General features: G+C 62.2%; 1 protein-coding gene and 1 non-coding gene across 3 annotated transcripts; both read left to right on the top strand.

Annotated features, from left to right (window-relative positions):
- Positions 1-225: 225 nt before the first annotated feature.
- LOC102114756 (uncharacterized) lies at positions 226-4,432 on the top strand. The gene is made up of 2 exons (XR_015774700.1): positions 226-405; positions 3,664-4,432. It is a non-coding gene; the product is annotated as an uncharacterized LOC102114756 (transcript).
- Positions 4,433-5,078: 646 nt separating this feature from the next.
- On the top strand, positions 5,079-15,736 carry ARHGAP27 (Rho GTPase activating protein 27). Of its 2 annotated transcripts, XM_014261156.2 has the most exons (16): positions 5,079-5,129; positions 5,385-6,138; positions 9,279-9,707; positions 10,336-10,551; positions 10,851-10,961; positions 11,054-11,121; positions 11,220-11,307; positions 12,474-12,578; positions 12,951-13,049; positions 13,120-13,210; positions 13,336-13,455; positions 13,912-14,010; positions 14,247-14,324; positions 14,482-14,616; positions 15,073-15,178; positions 15,292-15,736. In XM_014261156.2, the coding sequence occupies exons 2-16, from the start codon at positions 5,404-5,406 to the stop codon at positions 15,467-15,469; spliced, it is 2,658 nt and encodes an 885-aa protein (XP_014116631.1). In that variant the 5' UTR covers positions 5,079-5,129; positions 5,385-5,403; the 3' UTR covers positions 15,470-15,736. The 2 variants fall into 2 exon arrangements, with proteins under 2 accessions (XP_014116631.1, XP_087924277.1); XM_088068151.1 differs by lacking the exons at positions 5,079-5,129; positions 14,247-14,324 and having other exon boundaries at positions 5,210-6,138.
- The last annotated feature ends 245 nt before the right edge of the window (positions 15,737-15,981 follow it).

The following is a 15,981-nucleotide window of genomic DNA, read 5'->3' as shown; positions in this document are numbered from 1 at the left end:
GCCAGGAGCCCCATCCTGGCAGGCTGTGGTTAGGTTAGGTTAGGTTAGGTTAGGTTGTGGTTAGGTTGTGGTTAGGTAGGTTGAGGTGCTGCTCTCAGCAATCTTGGGGCCCATTGCACCCCAGGCCTGTGGGGTGGGGGTTGTTTTGGAGGACAGCCTTGCCTTCAGGTGGAGCCCAAAGAATGGGTGTGACCCAGCAAACCCCGCGGGGCCGGGCTCCAGGAGCGCTGACCCCTGTGTCCCCCAGATCGCCGACGGCGCCTTCGAGACCTTCCTGCAGTCACTGCTGCAGTTTGCATCCCACCACGTCTACAGCTGTGACCTGTGCACCCAGCGGGGCTTCATCTGCCAGATCTGCAACAGCAGCGACATCATCTTCCCCTTCGAGTTTGACACTACCACCAGGTGAGTGAGCCACCTCAGCCCATCCCACTGCAGCCAGGACACCCAGGGGCACAGCCTGGCTTATGCCAGCAGCCCCAGCCAACCCCTAAATTCTGCTCTTCCACGGCACGTGGGGAATTGGGAATGGCTCTGAGGTGGTTGTGCATTCTCATGATGCCCACGATCTTGTGGTTCCCGTGTCCTCAAGCATGGGAACCGTATTGTGGTGCCTGTTTCCTCGTGGGAGTCACATCCTCGTTGTGCTCATGTCCCTGTGGGAGTTGCAGCCTCGTGGTGCCCATGTCCTCATGGAAACCACGTCCTTGTCGTTTCCCCATCCTTGTGCGAGTCATCCTCACAGTGCCCACATCCTCATGGAACCCATCAGCTCCAGGATGCTCCAAACCAAATCCAGGCTGTTTGGGGCAGGAGCAGACTGTCCTCACAGAACCAAGATGTCACCAAGAGAGGTGGCTTTGCAGACTGAAGATGCAAAGCCATCAGCACCTTGCTGTCAGCCTGCAAAGGCTTTGCTGGGTGCTAGGGCAGCTGAGGGGCTAGAGAGAGGAGGAGGAGGAAGGTTCTGCATGTCCCTGTCTTGCTCACCTGGCCAGGGCCTCTGCCAGTCAGGGTCGGTCTGACCCCTTGCAGGGGCTGCAGGAGGGAAGCAGAAGCAGCAGTGGGACTGTCCTACATCCCTCTGCAGCCACAGAAGGAAGGACGGACACATGGACACAGATTTAATAGAATGCTAAAACGGTTTGGGTTGGAGGGACCTTAAAGCCACCAGTGCCACCCCCTGCCATGGTCAGGGACACCTTCCCAGTCCTGTCCAAGCTGGCCTTGGACACTTGCAGGGTTGGGGCAGCCACAGCTGCTCCAGGAGCAGAGATGGATGGAGGGTAGCACTGCACTGGGAGAGGCTGAGGATGTTCCCAGCAGGAGAGGAGTGATACCAGGTTCTGCCCTGCCCGCATAGCTTCCATCGCTCACAGGCAGAGGGATCTGTCCTGCAGTGGGGTTGGCTGTGAGCTGAGGTGCAGCAGCTGGACAGAGGTTGGAATCAGGAGGGAGATGGTGCTAGAGGGGAACTCATCCCCACCATCAGGGTTTGCTGAAGAAGTCAAACCCTTCCAGCCCAGGAGCCTGCTCCACTGTAGGTGGAGAGATCCATATCTCCGTGGTTATGTCATAGAATCGTGGAATCATTCAGGTTGGAAAGCCCTGTAAGATCATCAAGTCCAGTTCCCCCAGCACAGCCAAGGCCACCACTGACCCATGTCCCCAAGTGCCACATCCACAGGGCTTTTAAATCCCTACAGGGATGGTGACTCCCCCACTTGCCTGGGCAGCCTCTGCCAGAGTTGGACAACTCTTTCAGTGAAGAAATTTTCCATAATATCCAACCTAAACCTCCCCTGAGGCAACTTGAGGCCATTTCCTCTTGTGCTGTCTTAGCCTATTTGGCTAAGGATTGAACAGAATCCTGGCTGAGAGATTTCACAGCCTCATGGGCTGCGTGGCCTCACTTTGCCTGGCAATCCCTACAAGTGAGCAGCAACACCCAGAACCTGCAGAAAATCCCGAGGATAGCGGGATCCGTGGGTGCTCCATGTGTTCCAGGGCTGCGAGTATTTCCGTGGAGGAGGAGCAGCGCTGCTCGCTCCCCTCCCTGCCACAGGGACAGCACTGAGCTCGTTATCGAGGACAACAACATCCTCAACAATCCAGGGGGGTGATTTTCCCTGGAAAAAGAGCAGCCGGGCTCTGCAAAGTGCTGGCAGGCAGGGCTGAACTGGCCGGAGGTCTCGCGTCCCGTGGAGCCGAGCTCTGAAGTTTGTTGACGTCTTTCTCACCCTGACGGAGGAGGTTGTGCAGCAGGAAAGAGCTCAGCCGACATCCTCGGGGAGCTAAACGCGGCTTCCTGCCCCTCTGCCCGCCCGGGGCCGCCGGGTCACGCCGGCACTCGCTGCAGGATGTGCCTGCAACTCCTCAAACAATGATCCCGGCAGCGCAGGAGCCTCCCCTGCTCTGGCAGCTCGGGGGGAGGTGGAGGCAGGAGATGCCACTTCTCACTCGGAACCGCGCCGGCTTCCCAAATCCCCCCGCTGCTGCTCGGGAGAGGCCACGTTGGAAGTGTGTTCCACCGGGGAAATGCGTATTTTTCACCCCAAATCCTGCCTGTCCATGCACGAGCCTTTCCCTGTCCCGAGTCCCTCAGGGTTTGCAGCTCCTCTCCGGAGCAGGGTTTGGCCCCAGCTGTGGAGCTGTGGTCCCTTTCCTGGCACTGCTGGGTGTTTCTCAGCCTCTGTCCCACGCATCCTCTGGGGAATTAAGGTGTTTCGTGCTGTTCACACATGGATTGTGCACCAGGTATTTGCACAGTGAAGGTAAATCCGGCTGCCCCGCTGGCATGTGGCTGAGCCACATTTTACTGCCAGCGAGGAGTTGAGGATCACAACTCAAAAATTGACTTCAGCCCTCATAGCAGGGACATTTCTGCTGGTGACTGAACAATGACACCCCTGCCTGAGCTGGGGTCCTTCACAGGGTGTCACATTCCTGCTGCTGCTGAGCCAGATCAGGGAGCTCTTGACAGCTCCACGGAGCCACCTGCTCAAGGGCAGCTCCCTCCTGGCTGCCTGCCCTTCCCTGCAGCTCCACTGGCCCCACAACACAGCCTCCCTGCCACGGGCAGCTCCTGCTGTCTCCCACCCCAGCCATGGCAAGCAGAGGGTCCCCAGCAGCGATGCTTTCACGGGGGTCGGTGATCAGGGATCGGTGTCAGGGGTTGGTGTCACGAGATTGGTGTTGAGGGATCAGTGTCACAAGGGCCATTGTCCAGGGTTTGGTGTCACAGGGTTGTTGCAGGGGGTGTTGTCACACCCTCAAAGCTGTGCTCAGTGCTGGGAGAGCAGGGCACAAACCTCAGCTCAAACCTCACACCCATCTCTCTCACACGCTGGCAGCTGCCAGCAGCACCCACCACGCTCCTTCCGGCCAGGCTGCTGCACATCGAGCTGCTGGGGTGGATGTGGAGCTGCTGGGGTGGATGTGGAGCTGCTGGGGTGGATGTGGAGCTGCTGGGGTGGATGTGGAGCTGCTGCGGTGGATGTAGAGCTGCTGCGGTGGATGAGGAGCTGCTGCTGAAGGCTCCTCCTGAGCTGGGGCTGCAGCTCTGCTCAGGACAGGGAAGTGTCCCTTGGTTCAGTAGGGGAAGTTTGGTCTTTGCTCTGATGTCACAACACAGTGGGTTTGGTTTTTTCCTTCTTTTCCCAGGTGCAGTGAATGCAAAACCGTCTTCCACCGGGACTGCCATGCCCGGGCCCCGTCGTGCCCGCGCTGTGAGCGGCGGCAGCGGTACCAGCGGCAGCTGGAGGCCAGCACAGAGCCCAGCCTGTAGCCTGGCACTGACCTTGCCACTGCCCTCGGGATGGGGATGGTAGGAGGGACAGAGCAGAGCCCCCCTGCCTGAGAGCCTACTCTGTGCCCAGCCCTGCCCTGGGGACAGGGACAATGTGGGGGGGATGCTTCTGCCCCACGGAGGGACCTTCTGCCCACCCAGGGCTAAAGAAAGGGGCTGGAAAAATCCATCCCCCTTCACACTAACCAGGTGCTGTTCCCTGTCATCCTCCTGGTGCCAATGTCCCCTCCCAGTGGAACCCAGCGGCTCTTCAGGGTGTCATCCCAGGATTCCAGTCAAGGGTGTGGAGAACTGACATTGATCAAAGCTCTAGTTTTTTAGGATACTGAAAACTGGTATTTTTTTACATGGGGGTTTTGCACAATTGAGCTGCTCTGGGTGGTGGACCCACATGGGGAGGGGACAAAGTGACACTTGTGCCTTTAGGGACCTGCGTACCCCAGAGGGACTGTGGGTGCCCCGAGCATCTCTTGTTCAGAGAGCCCAGCCAGGCCATGGCCTCCAGGAATAGCCAGGGAGAGCCGGGCCACTCCTCCCCACCTGCTGCTGCTCATCCTCGGGAGAAGTTTTATTTTCCTTTAACCCCTCCCCAAGCAAAAATAATTAAACTCTATTTAACAACAAGTGAAGTGATTTCTGAGTTTGCTTCTCCACAATGAGGCCTCATCACAGTTTGAACCTGTGTTTGGGTGTCTGTCAGATGAGGGTTGGGAATGGGGATGTGCCTGTCCCTTGTCCCCTGTCCATCCCCCATTCTTCTTGCCCATCCTCCAGGGTTTCACTTGGGCAAGTGGTTGGGGGTCCCTGCCCCATTTTCCTTCCCAGCTGCTTCCCACTGATGTCAGCCTCTCCCATTGTTGTTTCCCGCACCACTCGTGCGCGTGGAGGACTTGGGATGTGCTCACCAACACAGCAGCACTCCCTGAGGTGTGTGGGCACAAAACCCAGGGCAGAGCAGCTCCCGTGGGCCCCCCTTAATGGGGTCCCCATCCCACTGCCCAGAGAGGCCGTGCCAGATCCGGCAGCAGCGCAGATCCCGGCTGAGCCTCGGGGCCGGGCCCTTCCTGCGGCAGGAACCTCCCGAGGAGCCGTTTCCTCGTCGGGCGGCAGCGGGTCCCGTCCGCCACCGTCCCTTCCCCCGCCGAGGGGAGGAAACGCGCCCCAGAGCCCCTGCTGCTGCCACCGGGGGCCGGGCACCCACCCGGCCCAGCCCGGCCCCGTCTCTCGTCGAGGCGGCGGCGGAAACCGGGCGAGTCGGGACGGGCCCGGCGCGGGCACGAGCGGCACCGCGGGCGCGCACCCGCCCCAGCGCCGGCCGCAGGTGAGAGCGGGGCTCGGCGGCTCGGGGCCTTCGGGGGCTCAGCGGCTTGGGGCTCGGTGGCTTTGGGTCTCGGGCGTGGTGGCAGGGATGGTGGCGGTGACCCCAGGGCCGTTCCAGCACGTTCGGGCGGTTTGCGGAGAGGCCGCTTAGGGCTGGAGCTCAGCGGGGACCCCGAGGGAGCTCTGAGCTGGGGGTTCCTCAGCCCAGGAGGGGTTGGGCGCTGCCGTCACCCCTTCCCTGCCCCGTGTCCCGCAGGCGGAGGCGCGGGGAGGCCATGGAGGCGGCGGAGCCGGCGGAGGAGGCGCTGGTGCTGGTGGAGTACGGCTTCGAGTACCGCGCCAAGGACGGCACCTTGGTCTCCATCAAACCCAACGAGCGCTACGTTCTGCTCAAACGCACCAACCCGCACTGGTGGCACGTCCGCAGGAGCGGGGACGCCCGGCCCTTTTACATCCCGGCCCAGTACGTCAAGGAGCTGCCGCCCATCGCCGCCCCAGCCCCGCTTGACCCCCCGCCACCGGGCCCTGCTGCGACGGAGCCGGCCACGCTCGTCCCTCAGCCCCCGCCAGCCTACGAGTATCGGTTCATCGGCGCCGCCGAGCCCGGGGAGCCGGCAGGAGGATGCCCGGTGCCCCGCAGGGACTCGGTGCCCAGGAGGGACTCGGTGCCCAGGAAGGACTCGGTGCCCAGGAGGGACTCGGTGCCCAGGAGGGACTCGGTGCCCCGCAAGGACTCGGTGCCCAGGAAGGACTCACCGCCATCACTCAGCTCTTTTCGGGTCCTCCCGGGGCTGACCCCGCACCCCGCTGAGCCTGTGAGACCTTCGCAGTCGCTGGATGACCTGGCGCGGGTGACACCAGCAGCACGCAGTGCCACCGCCATGGGGGAAGGCGGGGACCCCCCAGGACACCCCCGCCCGCTCGGGAAGAGCCGCTCCGAGACCCTGTGCACCTCCGGCAAGGACGGGGACGGGGCCAGGAGGTGGCCGGGGACCGGCCCCGCGGCTCAGGTACGGTGACATCGCCACTGCTGTCCCCAAAAGCTGCGCTGGGGGGGGTTAGCGGGTAGGCGTGTTGAGCCTGGGCCCCTCGGCTGATTCAGTGACCGTGTTCCTCCACCATGACCCTGTGACCCCCAGCACAGAGTGGGCTGATACCCCGGCACCGCAGCCCCACATTTCCCCACGGAGGTCATTTCCCCATGACCCCGTGGGACAAACCCACCATAGGGACTTGCCAGAATGAACCATTTCGGGGGAGCGAGTGACCCCCTCCACAGACACCCCCCGCACACCCTCCACCTTCAGTCCCCTAGCCCGTGCCTCAGTTCCCTCACCCTCTCCCAGCCCCCCACTCTGCAGAGCCCTGTGGTCCCTGGGGCAGGTGGGGGCTCGGTATCACCCAGGGGGGCTTTGGAATGTCCCCCTCAGCTTCCCAGAGCGTTCCGGGATGAGAGGAGGCAGAAAGGGGTTAACAGGGAAACACGGCAGCTCCTCCCTGCCGGGGCGGGAGCCTCACCTGGGCGCAGCACCCATTGACCGAGGTGGGTGCTGGGTGCACCCCGGCACAGGCCAGCGCCCCGACACCCCAAACCCACGCTCACCCCACACCAGTAAGTAGCAAAGGGCTCTGCCCAGCACCCCCTGGGCTGCACCTCCCCGGGGGGGGCACCCAAGGGTGGGGCTCCCCCCCGGCCGCTCACCTGCCACCAGCGCGGGCTGGGGTACACAGGGTGAGACGGTGACGGCAGAGGGGTGGGTCCCTTGTCCCCTCCTCACTTGTCCCCGAGCACAACACTGTGGAGTAACCCCAGGCACCTGGAGCACCCCAAGCCTGGGTGTCCCCCACTTCAAGGGGGGATGGAGGGATTGTGCCACCTGGGAGGAAAAGGGGTATTGGTGGTGGGGGGCTGTGTTTTCCACCCCATTTTCACCTCATTTTACACCTTGTGCCCCGAGCTGTGCCCTTTGCACACCCAAAGCCCCTCTGGGGGTGACCCAGCACAGTCCCCAACCCCAGTGCCACCATGGGAGCATTCCCCTTCCCTGCCCAAATCCAACCAGTGCCAAAAACATCCAGCATCCAAAACCATGGTGGCCTTGGTCCTGGCACCATCTGCACCCCCCACCCGTGGGATGGTTTGGGATGATCCCGGTGTTGTGGGGACACAGCAGCCCCAGATCAGCTTCCAGTGGAGCAGTGTGACACCAGATGGGCCACCTGAAATTCAGGGGATCATCCCAGTGCAATTCCTGCTCAGCATCATCCTGGAGCAATTCCTGCTCAGTTGGCCTTGGCTGTGCCGGAGCTGGTGACGAGTGGCAGGTGGTGGGTGATGGGTGACAACAACCCCAAGAGAAGCCATTTCCTCCCTGGGCGTCTCTTCCGCTCCCAGAACCCTGGCAGGAAGAGCGGTGGGTGCAGGGCCCGGCTCAGGGTGCCAGTGGCGTTACCGGAGCCTCGTGGTGTCCCCACGGCACCAGGGACCAGGTGTCCCCCCCGGTGCCCCCAGTGCTGCCCCGGTGTCACCGCAATGGGTGACAGGGCGTGGGGGGGTCCGCAGCGGGCTCGGAGCAGGGCATTGCAGCCTCTGCACTTGGGGAAGGTAGGCAGCACCTAAGGGTGCACCCAGCTGGGGACAGGGAGGGTGTTTTGGGGTTGCTCCTCGCCAGGCTCCCCCTGGGGTTTTCCTGGGGGTTTATGGGCACCAGCGGGTGCCACAATGCCCGTCCCAAAGCAGGGAGGGGCACCCAGCCCCCCCCACGGGGGTGAGAAACCCCCAGGGATGCACCCATGGGAGAGAGAGAGGTGCTGGGGGGGCTCCGTGCCAGGGATCCCTCATTGCCACCCCCATGTCCCTCGGCCCCAGGAGGAGGGCAGACCCCGCGGTGGTTTCTGGCCCTGCTCACCGTGTCGGGGGGGTTTGTGGGGTAATGGGGGGAAGATGAGAGGTGTCATCAAGTTGCTGTCCCACTGTGATCCATGGTGTCCCCAAGGACAGTGCACCCACTGTCACCTCTCTCGGGATGGTGGGCAGGGCTGGACCTTTGTCCCTGCAGCCATTAGAGAGAGACTCAGGCTGTAAAACTGGGGAGATCAAAGGGTGACAGGAGGGGGTTCCCTGCTGGCAGCACACTCCTGGTCTCAGGGGACACATCCCCATACTCCAGGCATCCCCACAGGTGGGGGTCAGCCAGGCTGGTGCTGGGGATGCTATTTTGGGGTGTGATGACGGGACTGTCTGATTCGGCATCCGGCTTTGGGCAGGAGGCCGGGGCTGTGGCTGCTGGAGTGTCCCAGGGCGCAGGTGATGAGGGTGCTGGGGTGCAAGTGTGGGTGAGATGGACGTGAGTTTTGGGGTGCTGTTGCTGGGGAGGTGGGAGTGGAGGCTGGGGGTACAGGGGATGAGTAGGTTGGAGGTGTTGGGACCACGGATGTCAGTGCAGAGGTTGTGGGTGTTCATGGTTTAGGTGCCAGTGATGTGGGTGCTGCACAGAGCACGTAGCAGAGCAGTGCAGGTAGCAGTGATGCAGGTGTGGATGATGCAGGTGATGCAGGTGACGATGATGCAGTGATGCTGGTGTGGATGATGCAGTGATGCAGGTAGCAGCGATGCAGGTGCTGCATGAGTGGGAGCAGGGACACAGGTGTTGGTGACGTGGGTGACGGGTGCTAGTGATGGAGGTGCTGCTGATGTGGGTGCTGCTGATGCAAGTACTGATGATGCAGTGACATGGACACCAGTGCTGCAGGTGCTGCTGCAGGTGCTGCACACAGTGGGTCTTGGAGGTGCCAGTGATGTGGTGCTGTTTGTGAAGGTGCTACCAGCAGCAAGTGACACAGGCAGCAGTGACACAGGTGCTGGCACTGGGGACCTCCATGTCCCTCCATGTGCTCATCCCCGTGCCAGTGGGTGCTCCCTGCCCCATTCTGGGTACTGTGGGTGCACCTCTCCACCTCCTGGCCTCCTACACCCCATCCCTGGCACCTCCTGCCCACACTTTTAGGGGCCCAGGCAGGGTGGTGACCGAGCAGCCAGGGCAGGATCCGGCTCGTCGGCGCCTTCCCCATCGGCCACCTGGACACCGCAGTGGGGACATCCCAGGAATGCCATTCCAGCTGCAGTAGTGACACATCCGTGTTCCCCCAGGCACACAAGGAGTCAGAGCAGACACCTGACCCCATCTACCTCAACATCCAGGAGCTGCGGGAAGAGGCCGCCGCTGCCAGCTCGGCCCCAGAGGAGCCTGGCAGCTCCGTGTCGGACTGGGAAACCCACACGGACACGGACAGTGGACATTTGTTTTATTATAACCCCGTGACGGGCGAGACCACGTGGGATTGTCCCTTCGGGCAGGCGGCCGATGGAGTGAGTCCCGCCGCCTCTCCCGCCTCCTCACTCGCACACAGCCCGGAGCTTCCCGAGTGGGAACAGCACGTGGACGAAGGAAGCGGACAGACTTTTTTCTATAATTCGGTGACAGGTGAGACGTCGTGGGACCCCCCCACCGTGGGAGACACAGGCAGCCCCCGGGAAATGCACCCTGGGGGGACGCGGTACGGTCCCGTGGAGCAGAGGGTGAGCACACGACGAGGCGCGGGGATGGGCTTGGGATGGGGGCACAGACAGGGATGGGAATGGAGATGAAGAAGGGATGGGATGAAAATGGAGACACAGACAGAGATTGGGATTGAGAAAGGTGTGGGAGATGAGATGGAGGTTGAGATGGAGATGGAAACAGATGGGAATGGAGATGAAGACAGATGAAGATGGACATGGGTATGGATCCAGGGGTGTCGTAAAGGATGAGAGTGCAGATGGAAACAGGGATGGGATGAAAATGGAGTCAGAGCTGAAGATTGAGAAAGGATGGGAGATGCAATGGAGATGAGTAGGGAAACAAAGATGGAAATGGGGAATGAAGATGAAGACAGAAGGTGGAGAGGGGAACAGATACAGGGATGTAGAAAGGGAGGGGAACGGAGATGGAAACAGGGATGGGATGGGGATAGGGATGAAGTTGGAGATGGGAGACAGGGATGGGAATGAAGATGAAGGTGCAGATGGAGATGGGAATGGAGACAGGGATTGAGGTGGAGATGGGAATGGAGATGATGGAGATGAGGCAGTCCCCACCTGGGCGAACAGCACAGGGATGCAGATCTCCTGGTTGGGCACAAGATCTTGAACTGTCTCTTCTCTCCAGCCACCCACTCCAGAAACGGATTATCCCGACCTGTCTCCAGATGAGCTGGAGTGTTATCCCGAGGAGGACTATTCACCCGTGGGCTCCTACGATCAGGGGGCCTCTCTGTGCCTGTCCCCGAGGCGCCCCGAGGAGCTGGGCTCACCCCCGGGCTGGTACGGACACAGCCACCCCGAGGGTATCACGTTCTACCCCGAGCACTTCGCGCCTGACACGGTACGGGATAGGGATGGGAACAGGGAGTGGGACAGGGTTGATGATGAGGATGGGGACAGGGAATGGAAGAGGGATGAACACAGGGATGGGAACTGGGATGGATTATGCACAAGGACAGGGACAGCAGTGGGGATGGGGACAGGATCAGGGACAAAGATGCAGACAGGGGTGACTGCCAGGGATAAACATCCTCCCAAGCCCATAGAGCAGGGTGTGCAGGGGCTCTGGGGTGCCGTGGGTGCACAGCACAGCCCCCTCCTGGCATCACCTCGAGCATCACCTGACCCCTCCCTGGCCAGGTTCCATCGGGTGGCCGCCACGAGCGGGCCAGCAGCGGCTCCAGCCAGGACAGCGGGCTCTTCGCCTGGCACGGCACCGTGTCACCAGCACCAGGCAGCAAGGAGGAGAAGGTGAGAACCCCAGGAGGGGCACCCAGCCTGCCCTCACCCCAGCACCAGGGAGAACAAGGGGCAAATTTGACACCTCCACCTTTACTTTCCAGTTTAAAAGTCTCGAAAAAGCCGGAGTGCTCAACCGGACCAAGACAGTGGACAGAGGGAAGCGGCTCCGGTAAGAACGTCCCGGTGTCCCTTGCCACTGGAGACAGGAGTCCAGCAAAGGGAAGGGGCTGTGCTATCCCACTGTGTGACCCCTGTTCTCTTCCCCAGGAAGAACTGGAGCTCCTCCTGGACGGTGCTGGAAGGGGGAATCCTCACCTTCTTCAAGGACTCCAAGCATTCAGCTGCCAGCGCCTTGGTAAGGGCCCTGATGGCCTTGGGGCAGGGCAGCTGCCATGGGATGGGACCCATGGGGCAGGGCCAGCACCCATGGGAAAGGGCCAGCATCCATGGGAAAGGGCCAGCATCCATGGGAAAGGGCCAGCATCCATGGGACAGGACCAGGACTCACAGGATGTGGCCAACATGTGTAGGATGGGGCAGCCCCCACAGAATGGGGCCAGCATCCACAGGATGGGGCCAGCATCCACAGGATGGGGCCAGCACCCGTAGGACAGGGCAAGGATCCACAGGATGGGGTCAAAGCTGCAGAATGGGACCAGCACCTATAGGATGAGGCTGAGATCCAGGGGACAAGGCCAGCACCCACAAAACAACCCCTGGTACTGCGGGGGGAATCAGCACTTGAGGGATGGGACCAGGACTCACAGGCCAGGGGAGGTGCCCTGCACAGGGACCCCAGCACTGGGACATGTCCACTCACCCCCCAGCACACACAGTCTGTACAGGGGTGCCAGTGTTGGAGTACCCAGAGCAGGTGAGAGGCAGCAGGAGGAAGCAGAGCCAGCCCCAGTCCCCCCCCCGGGTCTCGTTCTCCCCCTGCAGTGCCCAGGAGCTGCCACCGGATGCAGAAGTTGTCGTGGGTCTTGCAACACCCTGTGGTGACAGTGACGGGGGGAGGACAGGGGACCTACAGCTGCTGGAGACAATGCTGGCCTCACCTCAAGGGTTCAGGGCTCTGTCTGGGGGTGCAAAGGCTCTTGGGGCAGGGGGACTGTGGTCAAAGCACCTCGAGACTCAGGGCATGGGGAGAAGCAGTGGGTCTGATGCTCTCCCTCTGCAAAATCCCCCTCCTTGGGAGCAGCCACCCTCTTCCTGCAGTGTCACGGAGAAGGACCTCAAAGCTGGAGCCCCCGAGGTCCCTGAGGAGGGCTGGGAATGTCCCTTGAGGTGATGGCAGCCCTACGACCTGGCTGTCCCCAAGCTGGTGGCCGTGACCCTAACCCCACCATGGCAGTCCCATGTCCTAGTCCTGCAGAGACCATAGGAGGGGACAGAGGGGTCCCACAGAGGACATTTGGCAGCCTTGCCTTTCTGCAGGAGGGCATCCCACGCTCCCCAGCAAGATCCCGGTGTCCCTGTCCTCTCTGGGCAGGTGCCACCCTCATCCCCTTGTCCCCACAGAGGCACCCCAGCACCCTGACCACCCCTGAGCACACAGTGGAGCTGCGTGGGGCCACCCTCACCTGGGCCAGCAGGGACAAGTCCAGCAAGAAGAATGTCCTGGAGGTGAGCAGGTGACAGCAGGAGGGACACCAGTCACACGCCAGGGTCCACAGGGCAGAGCCACTCCTGGCCAGTTCATCCCAGCAGTGCTGCAGGGGATGGACGTGGGGACACTGAGGACGTGCCAGGGTGGGAGTACAGGGACACTGCACTGCTGGTCACTGTCCCGTTCTGATGGGCACAGAGAGGTCACCAAGGGTCCTCTGGCTCCCCAAGGGGCTTTGCACAGGGAGGAGCCGCTCCAGCCGCTCCGGCTCCCGGCACTTTTGGTGTCACGGGAGTCGGTGCCGGGCTCGGTCACATCGTGGTTCCCAAATCCGGGTGGTTGCGGCAGCCCCGCGCCCTTTCCCTGACCTCTGTGAATTGCTCCTGCAGCTGAGGACGAGGGAGGGCTCGGAATTCCTCATCCAGCATGACTCGGAGCAGATCATCACCGCCTGGCACAGAGCCATCTCCGACAGCATCGGCCGCAGGGTGAGCAGGGCCCCCCGGCCCGCGGCCACCCTGGCGCCGGGCCCGGCGTCTCACGGCTCCCCTTCCTTAGGGCTCCGACATCTCCGCAGAGGAGGAGGCCGAAACTGGGGCTGAATTCGGCTCCCGGGAGAGGCTGGGGGGCAGCGAGGAGAGGAGGGCAGGTGAGCACCGGCACCCGGGATGGGCGCGGGGGCCCCGGCAAAACCACCCACCCTGCGGGTCCCCGGGCCGGGAGCGCCCAGCTCGGGCCCTCGGATGGTGCTGACATGAGCTGTGTCCCCGCCAGGGGCCGGACAGGTGACGGGCAGTGCCGAGAGTGACACCAGCAGAGTCCGGAACAAACTCCGCAAGTTCCTGCAGAGGCGGCCGACGCTGCAATCCCTGCGGGAGAAGGGCTACATCAGGGGTGGGTGCGGGGGCTGGATCGGGGGGTGCTGGGATGAGGGTAAATCCAGAGTGGGTGCTGAAATGGGACTGAGTCCCTCGGCATGTCTCCAGGCTGGAGGATGGGTGGGACAGTCAGGGATGGAGCTGGGACAGTCAAGGATGGAGCTGGGACAGTCGGGGATGGAGCTGGGACGGCCAGGGATGGAGATGGGATGGCCAGGGATGGAGCTGGAACAGCCAGGGATGGAGCTGGGATGGCCAGGAATGGAGATAGGACAGCCAGGGATGGAGATGGGATGCTGGGTTGTGTGATCAAGCCCAACCCTGACCCAGCATGTTGGTGATGGGCTTGGGAGTGTCCCATCATCTCCAGCCACCCCGGTGGGACACTCCAATGGGAACAAGACACTCTGTCCCCCACTAGCCATTCTCCTGGTGTCCCCTGGCCATGCTCATGTCCCTGCTGTGTTCCTAGACCAGGTTTTTGGCTGCTCGCTGCTGGCGCTGTGTGAGCGGGAGCGGGGCACGGTGCCACACTTCGTCCTGCAGTGCATCTGGACCGTGGAGAGGAGAGGTACTGCCCTGGGGACAGGGACAGCCTGGGACACTGGCATGGGGAGATGGGGACGGCTCCAGGGACAGCCTACAGGGGATGTTTGGGTTTTCCTTGGAAGCCTGGTGCTGGCTGTGGACATCCTCCAGGGGACAGTGGGGACACAGGGGGACCTGGAGTTCCCTCAAGAGGGCCTAATGTCCCATCCCAGGGTGGATTGTTTAACTGGGAGCTTTCCCCCATCTTCATCTGCCCAGGTCTGGACATTGATGGGCTGTACCGGGTCAGTGGCAATTTGGCCACCATCCAGAAACTGCGCTACAAGGTGGAGCATGGTACGGTCACCTGCTGTGACAGTGACAGCGGGGGACAATGGGGTATCACCCCCACTTCAGGGCAGAGAGACAGGGCTGGGGTTGGGGAGGGGGCAGCCAGGGACCCCCACCCATCCCTGGGGCTCTGGACACACCTGAGGTGCTGCCCCACCCACAGACGAGCAGCTGGACCTGGATGACGGGCGCTGGGAGGACATCCACGTTGTCACCGGGGCGCTGAAGCTCTTCCTGCGGGAGCTGCCAGAGCCACTCATCCCCTTCAGCCACTTCGACAAGTTCATCGCTGCCATCAGTGAGGGATGGGATGGGATGGGATGGGATGGGATCCATGGGATCCATGGGATCCATGGGATGGGATGGGATGGGATGGGATGGGATGGGATGGGATGGGATGGGATGGGATGGGATGGGATGGGATGGGATGGGATGGGATGGGATGGGATGGGATGGGATGGGATGGGATGGGATGGGATGGGATGGGATGGGATGGGGAGAAGGATGGGGTTAGAATGAGATGGGATGGAGACAAGAATGGGAACTGGGATGGAATGGAGATGGGATGGGGAAGGGTATAAGGATGGGGTTGGGGACAGGAATGAGAAAGAAAAGGGATGGGAATGGAAACAAGACCTGGGATGAGGATGGATTAGATAGGGACAAGGATGGGATGAGGATGGGAATGGAGGTGGGGACAAGGATGCTGGGACTGCTGGAGCCAGCACCCCACCATGCCCTCCCTCCCTGGCAGAGATCCAGGAGCCGTCCCTGCGGGGCCGCTGCATCCGGGACCTGGTGCAGTCCCTGCCTGCCGCCCACCATGACACCATGAAGGTCCTTTTCCGCCACCTCTGCAGGTGACACCCCCGTATTCCCCCAAACCCTGCCCGGTGCAGGAAGGCAGAACACAACTCTGGGGACAGGCCCCGGGGTCAGGGCTGTGCCGGTGACACGTCCCCTGTCCCCTCAGGGTGGTGGAGCACAAGGAGGAGAACCGCATGTCGGTGCAGAGCGTCGCCATCGTCTTCGGCCCCACGCTGCTGCGGCCGGCCTGCGAGGAGGGCAACATGGCCATGCACATGGTCTTCCAGAACCAGGTGGTGGAGCACATCCTCAACCACTATGGATACATCTTCCCGGACAGATAAACCCTGGGGACAAGCCCAGCAGTGGGGACTTGATGGAGCAGCATCTCCAGGAAGGACTTGGCCATGTGTCACCTCGGTGGTGGCTCCATGAGGGGCAGCACGGTGACCCGGCTCAAGGGGGGGCACCCCAGTGGGTCCTCCTTGGCCACCCTGTCCCACCGGGGCCAGGTCCAGAGGATCGAGGGGTTTGTGGGGCTTGGTGGGGTCCCTATGGTCAGTGGAGCCCTGCAGTGCCCGGCTCGCCGAGCCAGCGTTCCCAGGGTGGGAGTGGGCAGTGTCCGGGCGGGCAGGGGTGGCACCGGCGGGTGGGCAGGGAGGGGCCAGGCAGTGCCGTGGCTGGAGCCCCCCGCCCCCTTCCCGAATAAAGAGCCCATTCAGACACAAGGGTGAGGTTGCTGGCAGGACATGGGGACAGCCCAGGGACATGGGTGGCACAGCAGGGGCTCGGTGCTCCTGGTGAGCCTTGGAGACACCACATGGCCTTTGTACCCCATGTGCATGAGGGGACCTGA

This window comes from Pseudopodoces humilis, chromosome 29 (genome assembly GCF_049639895.1).
Source record: "Pseudopodoces humilis isolate 2021_Gansu_Grassland_sample_001 chromosome 29, ASM4963989v1, whole genome shotgun sequence".
NCBI lineage: Eukaryota > Metazoa > Chordata > Aves > Passeriformes > Paridae > Pseudopodoces > Pseudopodoces humilis.
This window is presented reverse-complemented; position numbering and strand designations above follow the sequence as displayed.